Source organism: Thermobia domestica, chromosome 5 (assembly GCF_964235325.1).
Source record: "Thermobia domestica chromosome 5, izTheDome1.hap1.1, whole genome shotgun sequence".
Taxonomy (NCBI): domain Eukaryota; kingdom Metazoa; phylum Arthropoda; class Insecta; order Zygentoma; family Lepismatidae; genus Thermobia; species Thermobia domestica.
Genome location: NC_137458.1, coordinates 144,680,976 through 144,698,490, shown reverse-complemented (window position 1 = coordinate 144,698,490; position 17,515 = coordinate 144,680,976). Strand labels below are relative to the sequence as shown.

Sequence of the window (17,515 nt, the reverse complement as noted above, 5' to 3'; positions counted from 1 at the left end):
TGTAAGTATAAGCACTTTCCTGCAACTTGTACATATATTAGAAATGCACTTCAAATATTAATTTGAATTCATTATTTCAATTTCAATTCACAAATATTAATTTCAATTCAATACTATTCCATATAAAAGGACATACCAATAATGTTTTAGTGTTTTTATCTTTTGAGTGTACACATTACGAGCAAAATCCATTTCAAAACATTAAGCCAGAGAGCTCCAAATCCATACGTAATTGTTTAATTTTTACATGAAAATGTGATTCAGTATCAAAAAATATATCACAATATTTCGACACAAAATTATACAGTTTTAGAGTTCTAACAATCGATGAATTTTTGTGTTGAGTAGTTCTTGAAAATGAAACACAAAAGAAGAGATCGTATCTAGCCCTAAGGCCTGGTACATATAAAGAAACCTGAGAGAGTAAAGAAGGACAATCTATTCTATTGTTGAATAGTTTTTTCAGAAAAATCAAGGACTTTACTGATCGGCGAACTCTGATTGAAGTTAGTCTAAAGTATTCTCTTAGTATAGTATTGGATAAATAATATGGACAATATCTATTATTAACCTTGTAGTACAGAAACCGTAAAAATTTATTTTGTATATGTTCTATATCATGTATATGTTCATTATCATACGGATTCCAAATAATAGCTGCATAATCCAATTTACTCCTCATTAAACTATTATAGAGAATTATAGGAATTTCTGGTTTCTTAAAATACCTAGTATTTCTAATTATAAATCCTAGCAACTTGTTTGCATTACTTACTAACTCCTTATAGTGAGTTGTAAACGATAATTTTGTATCAAAATAAATTCCAAGATCTTTAATTGAATTAACTTCCTCGAGTTGACAATTATCAACTGAGTAATTTACTGTAGAATTTTTCTTCCTTGTGTAAGACATAACTTTACATTTGTTTATATTTACAGTAAATGAATTTCTAGCACACCAGGCAAATATGTTATTAATGTCTGACTGTAATATTATTTGGTCATTTTCATTGTTAATTGTTCTATACAATTTTAAATCATCGGCAAAAAGAAGACATTTAGAATCCTTGACTACGTCTGGTAAATCATTAATCATAATTAAAAATAACAACGGACCAAGATTAGATCCTTGTGGGATTCCTGAAGTAGCAACGAATTCTTGAGAAACTCTATTATTGAAAGATACAAATAAATGTCTTTTGTTTAAGTAGGAGCAGAAGAACTTCAGTAATTTTTCTGAGAAACCAAACTTGTACATCTTTTTTATTAGAATCTTGTGATCTACTCTATCAAATGCTTTTGCAATATCCATATATATCACATCCACACGTCTATTTGCATCTAATTGATCATAAATACATTTTACAAAACTTAATAAATTTGTTATTGTTGATCTTCCAGATACAAAACCATGTTGTAGCTGCGATATTCCCAATTTAATATGTTCATAAATTCTGCCATACAGAATATACTCAAATACTTTAGCTAATGAATTAATAATAGAAACCGGTCTGTAATTCGAAATTACGGATGAATTTCCTGATTTTAAAATAGGAGTAACAGTAGATACCTTCCATCTACTTGGGAACTCACATGTTTTCAAAGCCAGATTAAAAATAAACGTTAATTGTGGAGTTATTACTTCAGCACAACCCTTAATAACATATGACGGAATACCATCTGGACCAGCCGATCGTTTAGGCTTCAACTTTTTCTTAATAGTACTTAGAACTTCTGCACTAGTTATTGACCCAATATTTAGAATATCGAAGTTCAAATCCTGATTTGTTTCAGAAAATTTAATTTCCTCGGCATTATATTTAAAATTAGATTTCACAAGAACTGAGGAAAAATAGTGAGCAAAACCATTAGTAGCTTCCGCATTTGAATATGAGAGATCTTCTAAAGAATAAAATGCTTGTAAGTTACGAGAAGTTTTCAAACTTTTAACATAATTCCAAAATTGCTTAATATCTTGTTTTATTCCATTTTCTAAATTATTATGATAGGCGCGAAACGCTATTTGAGTACATCTCTTAAAGTTTGACCGCAACTCTCTAAACCTCTTATCATGATATTTAGAATATTTGCGCTTTCTCGCACATTTATCCTTTATTCTTGTCTTTAATTAAATCTTTGGTAAACCATGCTGGATATTTTGACTTTGAAACATATTTGCATTTTGGAATACATTGGTCGAAACAATTATACAGAGATCTATATAAATAATCCACAGCTTTATCTACACTATTAAACTTATATAGATGTTCCCAATCGTAGTCTCGTATTAGTCTATAAAGTAAGAGGAAATCGGTTCTTTTATAATTGTAATATTCTTTTTTGAATTCTTCTTCTACTCTACGTTCAGTGTTTAAGGAAAACACAAGATTCAGACAAGGGTGGTGAATATCCTCAATAACCAAAGGAAAGCTCTCTCTTTCAATTACCATCCTAATATTACTAAGTACTAAGTCTAATGTTCTATTGTTACCATTCGTCACATTATTGTATGATGTTAAATTTAGCAAACTTGCAAGATTAGCTATTGAGCGACATGAAGTAGAGCCATTCATGAAATTATAATTTGTTCCATTTATTTCACTTAAAGTCACCTAAGATAATACAGTCTGATGATACGATATCTATATTACTTTCTAAATAATTAATATAATCCGTATAAATGGTTAATGGACTGGAAGGAGTAATATAAACAACATTTATAAATATAGCTCCTGTTTGAGTGAACAATTTAATAGTCAAAGTTTCACAATTTGATGAATTATAAATAGAGTGAAGTCGAACTCTATAACAAGTTTTTACAGCTATCAATGTACCACCTCCTCTAACCTTATTTGTTAAAGTAAGAATTCTATCGTTTCGGAATACTTTATATCGCTCATCAAATAATTCACCATCTTTAATGTCTTGCGACAATGATGTTTCAGTTAGTACTATGAGATTATGTGAACAACCCAGCAAATTATGAAGAAAATCTGAGGTTTTAGTTCTAAGTCCATTTACATTTTGATAATACACACTTAATTCATTATTACCAATATTTGTCATTAACATTCTTACAATTTGTCAATATCTTGTTCACAGCTCAAAACAATTACAGGTGAATTTTTATTCTTTCTAATTTTTATGCGGCCCATTTTGTCAACCCATAGAAATGTATAATTCTTATCACGTTGAATGACTTTAGCTTTGGCGAATATAATCCGTCTTGCTGCGGTCAGTGATTGGTTGATGTATATTGAATTATTCTCAGTCAAACCTACATGAATGGTAGAAAGATTTCTTTTAACGCGCCTTCTTTGTAATAAAGACTCTTTATCAGGTCTGCGCACAAATTTGACTATTATACCCTGAGTTGGTCTATTATTTACTTTCGGTAATCTATGACATGCTTCAATCATACTCTCATTAATTTCAAAATCCAAAGCTTTGCCTACATCAATTACTTTTTGTACCACATTCTCGTTTGGTGTTACTGGAACACCGTAAATTTCTAACGTATTAAACCTAGAATACTGTTCAATTTCGTCATTTTTCAAACTAAGTAGACTAATTTCTTTCTTAAATCGAGCATTTTCATTTATTAGGTTATCAATTTGAATTTGTTGATTTTGAATTATCTGTTGTTGATTCAAAATTAATTTATTATTGTCTGCGAGCTTTTCATGACAGTTTTCAAGAGATTTACCCAAATCATCTTCTATTTTCTTTAAACTTTTTAGTATATCTTCCTTAAAATGATCAAGCAAGATTGTTAAGTCTTCTTTTGATAATACATCCATCTTAGTCTTTTCCGTATTCACCTCGCTATCAGACATTTCACCACTTGGTCTACGTTTTGACATAAAAACATTGCACAACCACGGTTTTCCACTTTTATGCAAATCCACACAGCCAGTATGAAAGGAGGTATGACACTTTTTACAATTTATTTTATTTTTAGCAGTTATTGAGATGGGGGAGGAACATTTTCCACAAACACTCATAATGAATTTAGACACATTTAAGTCCTCATTTCCATCCAATTTGTGTCAACTCAAAACAAAATTCACAAATTATTTCGCAGTAGACCGCATAATAGCTACAATTTGATCTTATATTTTGCGTCGCATTACCATATATACAATCTATGGAAACTGCTATATAAGTAGTTTCGAATAGGTATCTTAGTTCAGTTAGTACTGGTATCACTGTCTTAAACCGATAGTATTTTGTTTCCTTTGATAGTTTCATTGAAACAGATTCCAACCCTGTCTCATTTTCTCTTGTAAAAGAACTTGACATAGAGGAAGCAAAATATAGTATTTTTGAACATTGTAACACTGTGTTTGTTGAGATATTAACTCACAAGTAAGGGACTATATGGTTGTCGCGCAAATCAGATGCAGACATACGCCATCTGATTGAGCATGAAAAGATATGGAGAACACAGAAATTTAAGGTGCTAAGGGCCATAGGGAGCGGAGCGAGGAAAGAGGAAACATTGAATGTCGGCAAAATTGAAGGAAGTCAGGAATGGCGGGAAAAGTTAATTTCTTGCAAACAGGGAAAGAAAGTCGACCAAAAGAAAGAAACTAAACATAACAAGGGCATCAAGGACGAAGAAAGTTCATAATCAGGGTTCTCATCCGGACCGCAGTGTTGCCAGCGCTGCATAACATTGATATGGAAGGTATAGCACAGTATAGCAATTCATGCACAAGGAAAAATATTAGTAACACAAAATACAATTGAAAAGACTCTGTACATGTGTGTAAAAAGGTTTAACGATAGTCGTGAGTGAATAATGTATATGAGGGAGGACAAATATAGACATGAAAGTGAAGGGGGTACACATGATAACACAGAAACGAAAGTGTTTGGGAGCATCGTTCCATGATGATGATGATGATCGGTGTTCTGCCCGAATGCAGATTTTGACCTGAAGGTCCCTGGGCTGGATGAACCCATGGTGGTTTGCTATTGCCTTCCATTGGATGATAATGATGTATAAAGGATGGGAGCTACAGTTTTGCTTTTGGATCGGTAAGGATCGTGTTTTGCTTTCGGTTGACTCCTGGACTCCAAACAAGGATGACACTCTTTACAACATGACAGTTACTGACGGTGTTCAGTTCTACAAAAAGCTGATTCCTCCGAAATGTACAGCCTTATACAACCTGCTGATGTGTTCTTCTTTCGTCCATTCAAAAACATGGTGAAGTTCATCACAGATACATTAGTGTTCTCCACTATTAATGTGTGACAACGTGAGAGCTTTCTCCGCCTTCAGTCATTTGTTCATTACCAGTTTTCTTCTAGGCGATTCCAAAAGATGATACGCTTTGCGTTTTTCAAATGTTGCTACTCCAATGAACATCCTGGACAGTTTGAAACACCTTCTGCATATTGCTTTGAAAAAGGACTCACAGAGGAATGTTGCAGAGACGCGTGTGACCAGCTTGCTTTCATCCGCTGTGCTCACTACGAGAAATGTTTGTGTGTTGACCACGCATTCATTCGTGGCTCCATTTGTATTCACGCGGGTGTAATATTCACTCACGACTACGTTAAACCTTTTTACGCACGTGTACAGAGTCTTTTCAATTGTCTTTTGTGTTACTAATATTTTTCCTTGTGTATGAATTGCTATACTGTCTTCCATATCAATGTTATGCAGCGCTGGCAACACTGCGGTCCAGATGGCAAACCTGATTATGATCTTTCTTCGTCCTTGATGCACTTATGTTTAGTTTCTTTCTTTTGGTCGACTTTCTGTCCCTGTTTGCATGAAATTAACTTTTCCCGTCATTCCTGACTTTCTTCAATTTTGCCAACATTCAATGTTCCCTCTTTCCTCGCTCCGCTCCCTATGGCCCTTAGCACCTTAAATTTCTGTGTTCTCCATATCTTTTCATGCTCAATCAAATGGCGTATGTCTGCATCTGATTTGCGCGACAATCATATGGTCCCTTACTTGTCAGATGCATTACACATGCATTTAAATTGTCTGATATATGCGATTTGAGTATATCCATGCCTTAAATTCTTGTGACTTACATGAAATAGCAGGACAGCATTCCTAGGTTGTTTACACTCAACCCAGGCTGAGAAGGTATTATCATAAATACAATATGGGGGCCCACATGAGCTTTGGAGGGCCCGGGCCCCCTTGACCCCCACTAGGATCAGCGCCCTTGCACTTTCTTAATAAAATTACGCTTGTTTAGTGAAGAATGATTAATGTAACATAAAGATTTGATCTTATACTTTAACTGTACTCTTTCTTTTCTCGTAAAAACATTTTAATTCTATATTTTTCTCATAATATAGCTGGCAGTAATTAACGATTACTAACGTCTTTTCGGGTGAAGAATAACACTGGTTCAATAAATTCTACATAGACGTAGTGTCCTGTAGCATTGGATTCCCCCAAATTCCGGACCCCTCCCAACGAAAGTGTCCGCGCCTGGTTGGAACACAAAATCCTCCGATTAAACAGCCGCAAGATGCAGCATAATGAAATTGTGTGGCTATTTACTTTATATACTCAGTATTTAGTGTCTGTATACCCTGCAAAATTACATATTTATTTATGATTAATAGTTAATATTATAGTTGTTTTGTTGAAAGCTATAAAGAACATGTTGCTGGAATAGGCGTTAAGGCATGCCGCCATTGTGTCGTAAAGTTGGTAACATCAACATCCAAATTTATGAGCCCTCTTTCCGGGTATCTAATCCAGGACTACTCATACTAAAAAGCATGCTCGCTAAGGAAACTAGTCCGTCCTTCCTAACCCTAACACTTTTACTGAAATTCATTTGGCGTCTTGCTCTTCTTCCCATGATCTATTATGGCGTGAGAGCCACCATGACGTATTGTTTTAAAAATTATATTATTTTCGATATTTCTCTTGTTCTCTTCTGTTTGATGATTACCTGTAGACAATCGAAAGTTTTGGCAGACTATTTTCTGCTTTTAGAGGTTAAAGCTATAATAGGTCTTATATGTTATTACAAAACTGTTATACAATTAATATTACAAAATTTATAGAACATATAGTAATTGGAACAAACAAAAAAGGTAAAAAAAAAAAAAAAAAAAGAGAAAATAAGAACGAGATATACTGTACTCTACAAATCCTAATACATATTTGCATTTTAATTTACTCCCATAACTATATTCCTCTGGACGGGAAAAAAGGCAATGGGCATATACAGAAGTTAATTTAGGGAAGATTAAGTATTAAGTAATACTGAAAGTATATGAGAAATTAAAAATAGCTTACTAGGGAAGTACTTGAAGTGGTACGCGAGGATCTGCATGTGTTATATATCGTTCGAAAGGTCACACCGAGTATACCTCACATGTGAAAAATCTCTCTTGAATGGGGCCTGTAGGGGGCGTGGTGACCATTTGAAGATCAGATAAAGGCACGCTCGAAACCACCAGAAAATGTGAGCAAAATAGGAAATTATGATGTAATTGTTTCGAGATGTGGTATATATATGTTAAAAAGATAGCTAAATACGAATCTGACATCCAATGTTTACAAATCAAAATGGCGAACACAAATTATTAAAACAAAAAGCTATGGATTTGAAATTAGATATATAGTGATATTCGACGTGGCTATGTATGAATCGGATGCCAAGAGTATAAAATTCAAAATGGCGGATCCAAGATAGTGGATAAAATGCAAGATATTTCTATGGAACTGAAAGCGGGAGGTAGAGGTTTTCATGGTTGCGGAGTACGAATCCAATGTTAAAAGTGCAAAATGCAATATGACAGATCCAATATATCGGACAGTAAGTGTAAACGTACTGAATGGACATATGTATATCGAGACGAGCCTGGGCTCCGTCTCGATCTCTTCTCGGTTTGGAAAATCACATTTCGGTGTCGAATTAAAGACGAGACCAAGACGAGATCGAGACTATTCTCTGTGTCGGTACCATCCTTACTCACGAAAGTGGACATTTGTCATACATATGGTTCACAAGTGTACACGGCATATTGTGAAACCGAAAACGCAATTATGGAAGCATAACGACGTTTTAAACTCCAACACCCACTTTTCGCTGTTATTGTTCGGATCTTCAGATGGTATCTGCAAATAATCGCAACGTACCTCACAGGCGGCATTCAAGCTAGATGTTACAGATGTAAAGTGTACTCTGTGCAAGCTTTCCAACGATATATTACACATGCCGATCCCCGTATCTCTTTTGGGGCTGGGGAGGGAGTTGGTAGTAAAATAATTATTTTCAATGATTGCAATCTGTTCGTACCATCAAATTTTCATGTGCCCTACAAAACCTGTTTTGCATTCCGTGCCTCAATTTTGGCATGATTGTATAGCAAAACACGCTCCCTGTTTATGGTAAAACATCACCTGCACCTACTTGCCCCATTATGTACTATATGTAATTTTTCTACTATATGTGTAAGAATCTCACATTTCTTTTCTGTACATAATTTTTTGCATTTTTCGTCCTCCACATTCGATCCGTTATATTGCAGTTTGCATTTTTAACATTGAATTCGTACTCTGCGACCGCGTAAACTTCTGCCTACCCGTTTTCAGTTCCATAGCAATGTTTTGCTTTTTGTCCATCATCTAGGATCCACCATTTTGGATTTTACACGTTTAGTATTCGATTCTTATATAATGACGTCGAGTATCTCTGTATACCCAATTTCAGATTCATAACTTGTTTTTTGCAATTTGTGTACAGAATGGTACATGTTGGATCCACCATTTGTAAACATCTCATGTCAGATTCGTATTCAGCTGCATTTCAAACCCACATATACCACGTCTCAAAACAATTATATCATAGCTTCCTATCTTGTCCACATTTTCTAGTATTTCGGAGCGTGTCTTGTTTTGATTTTCAAATGTTTGCCACGCCCCCTTATAGGCCCCATTCAAGCGAGATATTTCACATGTGAAGTATACTCGGTGTGACCTTTCGAACGATATATAACACATGCAGATCCCCACATATCACTTCAAGCACTTCCCTAGTTAGTTGGAAAGCATTTATTGAAAAGGAAATGAAGCTTCGAGTGATATGAAATCTTAACTTCTGTGCAAAAATGAATATAGGTCAATAAAAGGTATTTGAAGTGTTCTTCACCCGACTAACTAGTAAATTTAATAGTGAATACTTTGAAGCATTAAACAATCTTGCAATTGTGGATGAAATTACTCATTAACCCAAGTTTGCGTTGATTAGAGTTCTGTAAACTTTTATCCCCAAAATTCCTTCTGAATAAAATTTTCCAAAAATCAATATAGTAAAATAGGTTTTTTTATTTTTTACTTTTTTATTTATTTATTTATTTATTTTTTGGAACCGAACTTAATACGTAATCCATCTATTTCTTTGAAGCTATTATCCAGAATTTCTAAGCTTTTTCTAAGATGAATTTTTACACAATCCCTTTGAAATTATTTTTTCTCAAGTCTAGATATAGTTGAATTGCTTTCTCACATTCGAATATGGTAGATACATCTCATACACATTCATAAACATTGTTAGCAATGCAGAATGAGGTTTTATCCGTACCCACCTCAAAATTACTTTTACCAAAACCGAGATGTTGAGACCTAGATAAATTGCTTTCTCGCAACTTGAAATTTATAAATTCGTCTCAATTCTAGGGAATTGTTATGCAATCGAAATAATTAATGAAAAATAAATTCTCTTTGTTCTTTTGTTCGTTAGTTAGATTAAGGGAATCTAAACGTCATAATATCTCTTGAAATTCTACTGAAGATATTCGTAAAGATTTTATTAAATGGCAAAGCAAACATATATTCCTTTATTGTCCCATCAACTACGATACAGTCATTTAGCACGAGAAAGGAACATAAAAATTAAAAAATAATTAACAATTTTCTGTTTCAGAGATGCATTAATAGTCGCAATAGCAAATTGCTGTACCTCAGTGTTTGCTGGATTTGTGATATTCTCTATCCTTGGTTTTATGGCCCGTCAGCTGGGAGTTCCTGTCGACGATGTAGTGAAGTCAGGTCCCGGATTAGCTTTCATTGCATATCCAGAGGCTGTGTTGAGAATGCCACTTCCCCAGTTGTGGGCTGTGTTGTTTTTCCTTATGCTTTTCACTTTGGGATTGGACAGTCAAGTAAGTATTTATTATCTATCTGAAAGATTGTCCTCCACGAGTTTTAAGATCGTGTAACATTGTGCCTAATTTAATATTAAAACTGCCTTAACATGCATAAATGCTTATTCTCGTTTAAAAAAAAAAATCAAGATCTCTTCTATTGTCTCCATCAATCACGAAATACAAAGAATTCCTAACGCCAAAAACTCACGTAACTAATAGTCAAAGTTAAATACATAGAAATTATAACTTCTTCTTACAGCAAAAGAGTATACTCACTATCTTGACAGTACTCACGCAATTTGTCAATAATTGAAACCTACAAAATTATAATAATGCAACTAAAAAAGCGAAAATGATGAGCATTTAGTGACCAGTAAAAATAAACAAATAAAAAGGATAAATATATAGGATGATGAGGACAATTTTAATAATAAAATACCAGACACTCTTCTTGTTATATTTCCCAATATGATCTATTCACCAAATTATCTAATATAAAGTAGTTGACGTTTTATTCCACGTTTTTTGTTTTTTTGTTGTTTTTTTTTTTACCCATTTTACAAAATCTTATCTTTTTAAAGCAAGTAGATACTAGAAATTATAGCAACACATAATTAATTTAAATATTTTATTTTTGATCTGCAGTTGAGTCCTATTAAAAGGCAGAATTAACACGTAATGAAATAATAAAGTTGTTCGTTGAATAGGTTTACAAATATTTAAGCAGAGTTTTAAATTTAAGACATATCTTGGATATGTACAGACTTTCAATTTTATTTCGTCTTTTATGAAAACTGTAAATAAAACTGAATTTATTTCTTGTGTGTATACTTAGGATTTGGTTCCTTCTTTTAGCTATTTGAAATAAACATTTTAGATGGATAAATGAGCAGGAGTTTTCTATCGTTTCGTAATATTCCATAACAAACAAATAATTTTCAACTTCATTAATATTTGTATGAAAATTTGTTTTAAATCCAATATGCTATTTCAATAATAAATTCCTATATTATTTTCTCTGCCGGCTTTGAATTTTGGTACATTTAAATGCTGTTAAGAAACAAGTGTGTTCAAATATTTAGCGTATTAAAATGTAAAATAAAGCATTTTTCTTTTCAAATGATTTTAAGTGGACATTTATTGGGTATCAATAGTTCTCCCTCTCGGTTTTGTTAGCCTAATTTAGTGTTAGAAATTGAGTTAAATTATCCTCCCAACTTCTTCAAAACTGTAATGTGCATGCCAATGACAGTGTTGTTCTGAGGTTTTATTTCAGCATTAATTAAATTTATATTGTAATTTATTTTATTATTATTATTATTATTATTATTATTATTATTATTATTATTATTATTATTATTATTGACTTCACAATCAAAACCATTATTTTATAAAGTCTAAAATTTCATAAGTCGTAACACAAACAGCACACTATTTTTAAGTCTAATAAATAATTACTGTATGTTTAGCTATCATACTTACTAATTCCTTTTTCCCTCAGTTTGCTGGTGTAGAAACTATCACAACCGCTCTAATGGATCAATGGCCTCAACTGCGTACAAGAAAATCATCAGTTGTAATTCTCACATGCGCCTTCTGCTTCATTCTTGGTCTTCCTATGTGTTTTAATGGTGGTATTTACATGTTTACCTTGCTCGATTGGAATTCAGCCTATTGGTCCATACTTCTCATCGGACTAGCAGAAGTTGGTCTTGTCTCGTGGGTATATGGTAAGTTCTTCCTTTCTTTCCTTTGTATATGATCCTTAACTTTCTTTAAACAGAATTTTGTATAGAGTTTAACAGTTTGTAATAATTATTACCAGTATTAGTAGGAAGGAAAGTCTCTGTTTACAAATTAATTATGTGTACTACTATCATTACTAACATACTATTACTGTTAGTGGTACAATAATTTTGAAAGACAGCTATATTTATTATGTAAGAGCGCTAGATTTATTTGGGGCTACAGAGGTCAATATAGTTATTTCAGTAATTTTTATTTGTCATTTATAATAATGAAACCTGGATAAATGGGGACCTGGATAACCGAGAAACCCCTATTACTGGGAATTTTGTCCTTCAACATTACCTCTATAAGTGAGACATTGGCTATTTCAATTTGTTAAGTAAGAAACTCGATAAGTGAGATAATTCTAAATGGGATTAAATTGACGATTCCTTGCTACACCCATTTATTAAGATTTTACAACGTTCATTGCATTCTTAACTTCAGAAAATAGGTTAATTATGAGGAAGCACACTGATAGATTTGAGAATTGCACTGTATTGCCTTGAAAAAGTGGATTTTCATTTCAATTTTAATTCTTTAAATTTTGACTGGAATTTTTTATTTTTCCATCACCTTTTTCCTTCTCTTGAATATTTACTTGCTATTTCAATATTATTTTCTCTGCATAACTTCATATCTTCTTCGTAAATGTTCTCAACATATACCTGATACATTTTGTTGCATGAGCCTTTATAAATTATGAAAAGCTTAATATAGATGCAAGCAACCTCTAATATTGTAAAAGTATTCCTGAAAGGCCAAATGCTTTCTGTGCACATGGTTCTGCGTTCAATTTCCAATGGAGTACTTGCCTTAGATGCAAACCCCGAATAATGAATCCGGTTCCATTTCAAACATTAAGTTCCACCTCATATAGTTTAGATTCTGAAAGGGACATTAAATTCCATTCAATCCAAACTCAATCTAATATTGTAAAAAATTTTAAAAAATAACAAATTAGTATTTATTCTAATATTATTTCACGAATGTAAAATGTTCAGCACTGCACATAAGTAATATTTTAAATGAAAATGTGCGTGTAATGCTTTGATGAAGAAATTCAGTAACTGCAATTTTGCTATAATATCCATATAGTGGTAGTGGTGGAGAAGAACGGAATCGGAGAAGCGAAAATTATTTGTACTAGACTACTCTACTAGTAGTTCGATATATAGAAATATGTAAAAGAATAGCGTCTAGAATATAGTATATAAATTAAATATCGCGTATTTTAATAACAATAACAGTATAGTCAGGTTTCGCTTAAAATGTTGTCTACTTTTGGAGTCCAATGTCCCCTTTCACACTAAAGCTATACATTAGAAAGCTTATACCCTTGTTTTTAACGTGGGATCCGAACAAAATAAATAGGAAATAGTATATAGTACACTCGATCCAAATCGGAATTGTTTTAAAGTAAGACTACTTTTGAAATACAATATCACTGATACTTAGGTAAAGAAAATATTTATTTTGCCATACACATAAAACAAATCTTAATGTATACCAATCATATTTTTTGTAAGTACTTAGGCATTCATTTATATCATCAAGTTAACTTATCATGTATAAGTATAGTATAATTCTAAAGATATCATTTGATATACATATAAATATATCGGTAAAATAATATTTAAAAGTATGCCTCAACTCATAAGAACACAAAATGATAACTGTAAGACGGAACTAAGATTAGATTGAGAGGTATACTTCGAGGTCGCTTTTGTACTTAAGAAATGTATATATTTTCCAGAATGTTTTATTATATTCTTTGTAAACTCTTTGGGCAAATTCATTTTCTAAGCCAATTTGCTTCAGTTAATTTTGCATGTATTTATTTATTTATTTTATTTTCTGCCCCTTTTTCATTCATTCAATAAAAAAACAAATCAGGAAATGAAAACTAATATTGAAAGCATCCACGAGAGATTAATGAACTAAGTTAATTTGTATTCATGACTTTGTGATTTAAATAACTATTACAATTATTAGTTCAGTGATAAGACTTTAATCAGTATACTTATAGTCATTAAATGTTCTCGGAGTCCTCCCCGTTGGTCTAGTGGCTAGCACGAGTGTTAGATTCTAGGTTAGAGAGCAGAAAATATTGAATTTCACCAATCATTCATTTTCATTAATTATGTGTCTCCTTTAGCCTAAAGGGCATAACCGTAGGACGTTAAACTTTAAAAATATCGTTTCATTTTCAAATGTTCTCTGATTTTCAGGGTTCCGTCGATTTATGAAGAATATAGAAGAAATGGGAATTTGGATTCCATTTGTAATGAAAATGTATTGGGCATCAACCCTTACAACTATATGTCCATTGATGTTAGTGGTAAGTACTATATACGAAGAAAGTTAGGAAGTTATTTCAAGTACATTGTTTTTTTTTGTTTTTTGTTTAAATAGTATTTTACTTATGTTATTTCTAGAATCGTTTATGGTGCACAACATCGTTTCCATGGGTTTCTCGATTTTTTTTTTTTTTTTTTTTTTGTTTTGTTTTTTCCCCGAGTCTTGCTCAACTAATTATTTCATAATCACTCGCTTTTATTATAAAACTAGAAATTTCGTTTTCCAGTATCATCTACGAGGTAATAGATCATGTGCAGTATACATTTCCTTAATAGCTTCACAGTTTTTTCTCAACAACATATTACAAAACCGATGACTATAATTTAGCATTTTTTTTTAAAGCGAGTTAAAATTTAGGGTATTTTATAACCTTAAACAACAATAAGAATCGCAAGTTTTCTGAAACTTTAAACAGATGTCATGAGGTTAGAAGGAATATAAAGTTTGCTGTACCCTAAGATGTTAGGAGAATAGTCTAAGGTTGGCCAGAAAATACCATAGCTACTAGAGAATAAGTTAAGTCGGCGAGATGGAGTCATTCCGCGACTACCAATCCAATCCTGGAGACATATGCATCAAGCTAGAGACGTGTACTGCATTAGTGTAGTGCGCTAAGAATGCGAGGACAGTTACTGTTTGACACAGCAAGGGCATCTAAATGTTAGCGTTCGCCTATCTCTCAGCATCTCTGATAAGCAATTTTTGATAACTTATTACGAAATGTATGCAAACATAAACATAAAATTCTGTAAAAGTTTTAATTCTGTGAGATGATATTCATAAGTTATTTATATTTTTGGCACTAGATTAATAAGCATCATAATATTTAATACATATATTTTACGCCATATTCATGTAAATATATATAATTTCTAACATGTAAAAATTCGGAATACTCAATTTAAGCTTGCTGAAAAGTTTTCTGGATAAGAATATCTTATTTTATCATAGTTTCCATTAAAGAGCGAAAAATGTATAATGTACTTCAACAAATAATGGTTTTGTATCTGTAGCACAACAGCTTCATTACACTAGTATTCTCAGCTTTTAACGAGATTATAATGTACGAAAACTCTTAACTTTCGTAACTATACAAAATGAGTTATAACTTAATTTGAAATAGTGTCATAAAAAAATAAAATTGCTTTTATCTGTACTTTCAGGGCATATTGGCGTTTACCTTTTATAACTTTGTACCTGCATACTTCGGGACCTACATATTTCCCAAATGGGTTGATGCACTTGGTTGGTTGATAGGTCTCAGTTCTGTGATATTAATTCCTATATTTGCAGGGTACAGAATATACAAAGATCATTCGGTAAGTTTATCATCATCATTATTATTCACTTTCCTAAAATATTGGTGACATTAGAATTGTCGTATTTTTAGGGTTTTTATGATACTTAAATATTACTTATAATTTTCTAGTACATTACTTTCTAGCTCTGCCAAAATTATCCATGTAATAAATGATATTAATTTATTTTACTTCTATAATTTGTAAGTTTCAAACAATAAAATTTTATTATAATTATATGGGCGCATGGGGGGGGGGTATTCAAAATTGGCTACTTACCAATGAATCCTCCCTTGAAAAATTTAAAGGTTTTGACGTTTCGGAACTCTCAGCTGGTTCCTTCCTCAGTGGCAAGGTAAAAAAGATTAATACGGAAAGGGGAAAAAAGGAGTAAAATCAGGAATACATACCACTATATAAAAGTAATGTACAAAAAAGATCCTGAGATGAATAGAGCAGAATGAAAAAAGAATGAACTGAATAAAAAAGAACGTGGTGTCTATGTTAGGCCACTCCAAAGTATGCATCAAAGGTAGGTACCCAAGTTCGATCAATGTTGCCAGTATCAAGGTTCAATACAGATTTGTATTTATGAATAAAAAACGATTCTTTAATTTCCCGTTGTTTTTTTGATTTTGCTGAACCTATTACCTTAACCTGTTTTATATTATGTGAATGTTGTTTTAGATGAAGCGATAAACCCGACATGCCTTCTTCATGTGACTTTTTTAATTGTCTAACATGTTCCTTCACACGCGTGTTAATATTACGTTTAGTTTGGCCAGTGTATGAGGAATCACATTCGCAATGGACGCGGGAAATACCTGCCTTATTTAATGGATCGACAAAATAGCTTTTAAATCCAATGAGATGTTTTTGTAAACTTTTGGGGGGAATACTTGAAGTAGATATGTTATACTTTGCGAGAATACTTTGAATTTCTGTTGAAAGTTGTGGAAAATAAGGAATTCCAATCCAAGTGTTTGCTTCTTTGGAAGTTACCGTTTTGGGGACTTGCAGCGATCTACGTGTTTGATTAAACCATTTTGGTAAAATACACAGCCTATAACTGTTTTCTTGTCCAGTTTTATAAAAACTGTATTTCTTCGTTGAGATCTTTTTGATCGTCACAAATTAATAATGACCGTCAAAAAGATCTCAACGAAGAAATACAGTTTTTATAAAACTGGACAAGAAAACGGTTATAGGCTGTGTATTTTACCAAAATGGTTTAATCAAACACGTAGATTGCTGCAAGTCCCCAAAACGGTAACTTCCAAAGAAGCAAACACTTGGATTGGAATTCCTTATTTTCCACAACTTTCAACAGAAATTTAAAGTATTCTTGCAAAGTATAACATATCTACGAGGGTAAGTCAACTGAAAACCATAAAAGTAGAAATAAAACTCCGCATATGGCGCCAGTGAGCTGTAAGTTGGCATGCCTGTTTACGATAGTATGCCGGATGTCTCCTAGGTGGCAGCAGCTGGCAGATGCACAAACACCGGTGCAACAACAGTTCCAAAATGGCAGCCCAACTAGCCACATGCACCAGCGAGGAGCAGAGTTCTGTGATTCGGTTTTTGCGAAGTGAAGGTGTGAAACCGATTGACATTTTTAGGCGAATGAAGGTTCAGTATGGAGATGCGTGTTTGTTACGTCTGTGGCTTCAACGGCTGCAATGGTCTCTGGAGTCACTACGCGCCGAGCCTGGCCGGGGCGTGGAACATCGGCCACAGGCGTAACACCATTTGCAAATTTCCGGCACCATTCATAGATTTGTGGCTGTGACAAACACGCATCTCCATACTGAACCTTCATTCGCCTAAAAATGTCAATCGGTTTCACACCTTTACAACCGAATCACAGAACGCTGCTCCTCGCTGGCGCATGTGGCTAGTGGGGCTGCCATTTTGGAACTGTT

The 17,515-nt window shown here is 33.0% G+C and overlaps 1 protein-coding gene across 2 annotated transcripts in view; it reads left to right on the top strand.

Annotated features, from left to right (window-relative positions):
• LOC145686148 (sodium- and chloride-dependent glycine transporter 2-like) overlaps positions 1-17,515 on the top strand; it is a 237,836-nt gene that overhangs the window by 210,483 nt on the left and 9,838 nt on the right. For both annotated transcript variants that reach the window (XM_081759141.1, XM_081759140.1), the window contains exons 8-11: positions 9,921-10,158; positions 11,645-11,873; positions 14,163-14,272; positions 15,456-15,611. In XM_081759141.1, the coding sequence (XP_081615267.1) occupies positions 9,921-10,158; positions 11,645-11,873; positions 14,163-14,272; positions 15,456-15,611 (733 nt within the window). The remainder of the gene's footprint in view (positions 1-9,920; positions 10,159-11,644; positions 11,874-14,162; positions 14,273-15,455; positions 15,612-17,515) is intronic.